The 5,000-nt window shown below is 38.0% G+C and overlaps 1 protein-coding gene and 1 long non-coding RNA gene across 2 annotated transcripts in view; one reads left to right on the top strand and one right to left on the bottom strand.

Moving 5' to 3' along the window:
- Positions 1-2,549, top strand: part of fh (fumarate hydratase) — an 11,848-nt gene extending 9,299 nt beyond the window's left edge. The window contains exon 10 of the mRNA XM_082152431.1: positions 2,223-2,549. Within this exon, the coding sequence (XP_082008557.1) occupies positions 2,223-2,365 (143 nt within the window). The 3' untranslated portion in view covers positions 2,366-2,549. The remainder of the gene's footprint in view (positions 1-2,222) is intronic.
- The window catches only part of LOC309485581, a 109,947-nt gene that overhangs the window by 86,211 nt on the left and 18,736 nt on the right, over positions 1-5,000 (bottom strand). The gene's annotated exons all lie outside the window — the stretch shown is intronic.

Here is a 5,000-nt window from a genome sequence, read left to right on the forward strand (position 1 = left end):
GTGTGTTACACAGTCCTGCATGTGTTCCATACAGTCATGAAACCATCCAGACGCTTTTACTTCACTCTCACTGAGTTAAAGCGTCACAGATTCCCACAAACACTGCTGCAGTTCATCATCATACACAACAAAACCAACAAATATATTATACATGTGTAAGCTCCTTAAATCACACAATCACATGCATCTCCAATTTAATTCATAAATAACTGCGAAGCCGTTTGCATTTGTGCATCAAAAATATACATATATGAACAATGTTGCATAACCTCTCAGACTCTTATTTTGCCATGTTTATTACATTAATTTAGCAGATGCTTTAAAGCCATTCAAGTTTTTGTCATGCAGAAACTCCAAGAAAGAAAGTGTCACTCTCTCACTGTACGGGATCTCAGCATCAGTCGTGCCATCGTGAATAATAATGATTAAGAATTATGAAAAGCCAATAACTCATCAACCTAGCCAACAAATATGTTATCCGTTTTACTAATGTTCCCATTAAATTCCGAAGTTCTGAATGTTCTATTGTATCATTCTTCAAGCATTATGGGAATGTTACTTTTGAATGTTCTTTAAACGTTCTGACACAAGCTGTTACATAAAAAAAAAAACGTCCAACTGTAACATTTCTGGGAAAAACCCTTCATGAATGATGTATAAATAATGTTTTCATACTAATGTTTTGAGAACATTATTAAAGACCAGATAACTTTGGACAAATGTTCTATTAACGTTACTGGAGAAACATTTGGTCATAACTTGGAAAGTTCCCAGTTAAAAAAATCCCATCCGGTGATGTCGACATGAATATTTTAAACCTGGAAGATGAAAATTGCTCAAAAAAGCAGAAAAGCAGCAAATAAACCGGTTTTGTCCTGCAGTTACAGTGAACGGACACACAAACCTGTGTTCAAAGCTGTAGTTCAGTGGGCGGGGCCTGGAATCTGTCACTCATAGCTGTAGTTCAGTGGGCGGGGCCTGGAATCTGTCACTCAAAGCTGTAGTTCAGTGGGCGGGGCCTGGAATCTGTCACTCATAGCTATAGTTTAGTGGGCAGGGCCTGGAATCTGTCACTCAAAGCTGTAGTTCAGTGGGCGGGGCCTGGAATCTGTCACTCATAGCTGTAGTTTAGTGGGTGGGGCCTGGAATCTGTCACTCATAGCTGTAGTTTAGTGGGCGGGGCCTGGAATCTGTCACTCAAAGCTGTAGTTCAGTGGGCGGGGCCTGGAATCTGTCACTCATAGCTATAGTTTAGTGGGCGGGACCTGGAATCTGTCACTCATAGCTATAGTTTAGTGGGCAGGGCCTGGAATCTGTCACTCAAAGCTGTAGTTCAGTGGGCGGGGCCTGGAATCTGTCACTCAAAGCTGTAGTTTAGTGGGCGGGGCCTGGAATCTGTCACTCATAGCTGTAGTTTAGTGGGTGGGGCCTGGAATCTGTCACTCATAGCTATAGTTCAGTGGGCGGGGCCTGGAATCTGTCACTCATAGCTGTAGTTCAGTGGGCGGGGCCTGGAATCTGTCACTCAAAGCTGTAGTGTTGTGGGCGGGGCTTGGAATCTGTCACTCAAAGCTGTAGTTCAGTGGGCGGGGCCTGGAATCTGTCACTCAAATGACATCCACATTTTAAATGTAACAATTTGTTTCGGAAGTTCAGAGAACAGTCAAAATTAACAATCATTTCTGAATGTTAAAAAAATTAATTAAAAGCAACTTGACTTGTTGATATTTCAGTTTGAGAAAATTGTGGCTTTGTTCAATAAATTAATTACTGATTATATTTATAGTTTTTAAGTTTTTTCTGAAACAAATGTTTAAAAAAAAATGCTTTCCTAGTTTTGCAAACATTATGGGAACGGAACTATTGAAATTAGTGCAGTCAATCGATGAACTAACAATGAGCAATACATGTGTTACAGTGTTTATTAATCTTTGTTAATGTTCCCGTAGTTAATAATAATCCAGTTGTTCATTGTTTGTTCATGTTAGTTCACAGTGCATTAACTAATGTTAACAAATACAGCCTTTGATTTAATAGCACTAGTAATTAAACAAGATTAATAAATGCAGAAGTATTGTTCATTCTTAGTTCATCTTATCTAATAAACCTTATTGTAAAGTCTCACCTGAAAAATCAAGTCAAGTCAAGTTGCTTTTAACTCTTTTAGACACTGATAAATGCCTGGAAGTATTGAAATATAAAGTGTGTGTGTGTGTCCTCAGGCTATGATAAAGCGGCCACTATAGCGAAGACTGCGCACAGGGACGGCTCGACTCTGAAGGCGACGGCGCTGAAGCTCGGGTTCCTGACGGAGGAGCAGTTCGACCTGTGGGTGCGTCCAGAAGACATGCTGGGACCCAAATAAAGCCGAAGCTCCTCAGACACTAACACACCTCGTTCCTCACGTGATCTTTGAGCTTCTCCGTGTGAGCGCTAGCTCAGCTCATGAACCTGCTGTGATGGACCAGAAGTGTGTGACATCAGCTCTTCAGATTGTCATTGGTTGTTCGTATCCGTTCACAGTGCATTAAATACTGTTCACAGATCAACCGGCTGGTTCTCCCTCTGGAAAATGTGTTTCTCTCTATTTCAAGCAACAAAAATATATTTTTTTCAAGCTTTTAGTTCACTATAATAACCCGGATCGTGTCACAAAGCAGAAGCGCTCTTGAAAATAGGCCTGATGTTCTTCATGTAACGTGTGTGTGTGTGTGTGTGTGTGTGTGTGTGTGTGTGTGTGTGTGTGTGTGATTATGAGCGAGGGTTTGTACAGATGATCCGCACTGAGGGAAGCACACACACACACACACACACACACACACACACACACACACACACACACACGCGGATCTTCCTCAAGTCGAGTCTGGCATTTCACCTGCTCCGTGTTGATATTCAGAGCCTGTGTGAGATCATCAGTCCCACTGAGCCTCGGGTCACACACACACACACACACACACACGGAGCAGAGGAAGAGGAGAGCGGCGGGGGGCTGAGAGACATATGGCCACCACAGGAGGAGATGAGTGTGTGAGTGTGTGTGTGTGTGTGTGTGTGTGTGTGTGTGTGTGTGTGTGTGTGTGTGGTTACCTGGAGACGCAGGTGTGTGTGTGTCCATGTGTGAGTGTGTGATTTATATCTTATATTAGTTCCATCTTATCATATTTGATTTATTTCCGTCATATATTTGATATATTCATATATTTTTGTGAGTTTATTGTTATTGCTAAAGACTTGGTACATATACGAAGTGTTTTGGGGAGCTGAAGTAAAGCTGAGGTATACATAGCATTAGCTAATAGCTACTGACTGAAATAAATGTTTACATTAGTGATGCACCGATATGAACATTTTGGCCGATAATCGATACATTGGCTGATAAATCTAAATCAAAATTTGTATATAAATTAACAAATAAGTCTCATTAAAAGCCATTTCCCAATCACAGTTATAGTGTACTCGTGTGTGTAGCTTATATCACACAGTTATAGTGTACTCATGTGTAGCTTATATCACACAGACTTTATTTTCCTTTTTTGAAATGATTCCAATCATATTTCAAGCAAATCAACTTATAATAGAAGCTAAACATTAATAAATACTATAATGGTGTAAATAATACTAGAATAGCACTGGTTTGAGATCTTACATGATAAAACCTTCCTGACAACTAGAAGAATCATCTATAATGAAGGTTTTTTGTTAATTATTTTTGCCATTTAGTTCGTTTTAGCTGTTTAATTAATTGTTTCACTGATTAAATTCTGATGAAAAGGTTGTTTAGTGGCAGAGCCACTGTGACAACATGCCCCACTAGGTAAACATTTATTTATTTGTATGTATTTTTAACATGTGCAAGTTTTAACATGAAACCCAGGCTGAGAAATACTGACTGCCTGGAGTAAAAGAATGAATACTCCTGTTAATATTTGTAACAATAACACTCATAAATCATAAATCCTGTGCATTGATTGTTCTCTGCCTGTCACTAATAGAATCACGTTCTGCAAACTCTGCTGGATCCACAGACGCCACAGGCAGATATCGACTGACTTCATGAAATAATGAGCATCACGAGGAGATGTGTGTCAGAAACACACACACACACACACACACACACACACACACACACACACACACACACACACACACACACACACACACACACACACACACACACACACACACACACACACACACACAGGTTTATTTCTAGAACATCATCCATCTGCAGATGATCTGGTGCTTTCAGCGTTCGCATCAGTGACACTCTTCTGTGTGTTTAACTGGGTTTTACAACACTTCAGAAAAAAACATGCTTCTCTAAATCATAAGTATAGCATAAAAAGTCACAATTATGAGATAAAAAGTAATATTTGTCAAAATTGACTAAAGAAAATAGACAAAATCATGACATAAAAGCTCAAAACTGTGACATGAAAGTCTAAATGATGACATTTAGGTCACAGTTTTGAGCTTTTTTCATGATTTTGTCAATTTTCTTTTTGTCAATTTTGACAAATATTACTTTGTGTGTAATATGACAAGTCAGATGAATGACTCTGTATGTCATAATTATGACTTTTTATGTCATAATTTTAACTTTTATTATATGACTTATGTTGTAATGACAAAAAAAATCATAGCTAGTGTCAAAATCTTGATTTTTTTGTCTTAAATTTAAAATGTTGTCCTAATTTTTACTCATGTCATACTTATTAATGTAATAATTTTGACTTTTGTATCATAATTATGGCAAAAAGAGTCAAAACCATGACTTAGTATGTCAATTAAAACTTAGTAGGCAATATTATATTATTATATTAGGTAGATATTTAGCATTTTTCAAAGTGGAAGTTCAAAGTGATTTAGCAAAGAAAAAAGAAATCAAGAATTAGATTTTTGAGAAAATAAATAAGGGAATTTATGCCACAATATTACATTTGTTGGCATATAATTCAGTGCAATATACTTATACATAGGCCTGTCATATAAAAAGT

The sequence above is a fragment of the Leuciscus leuciscus genome (assembly GCF_965113295.1).
Source record: "Leuciscus leuciscus genome assembly, chromosome: 21".
NCBI lineage: Eukaryota > Metazoa > Chordata > Actinopteri > Cypriniformes > Leuciscidae > Leuciscus > Leuciscus leuciscus.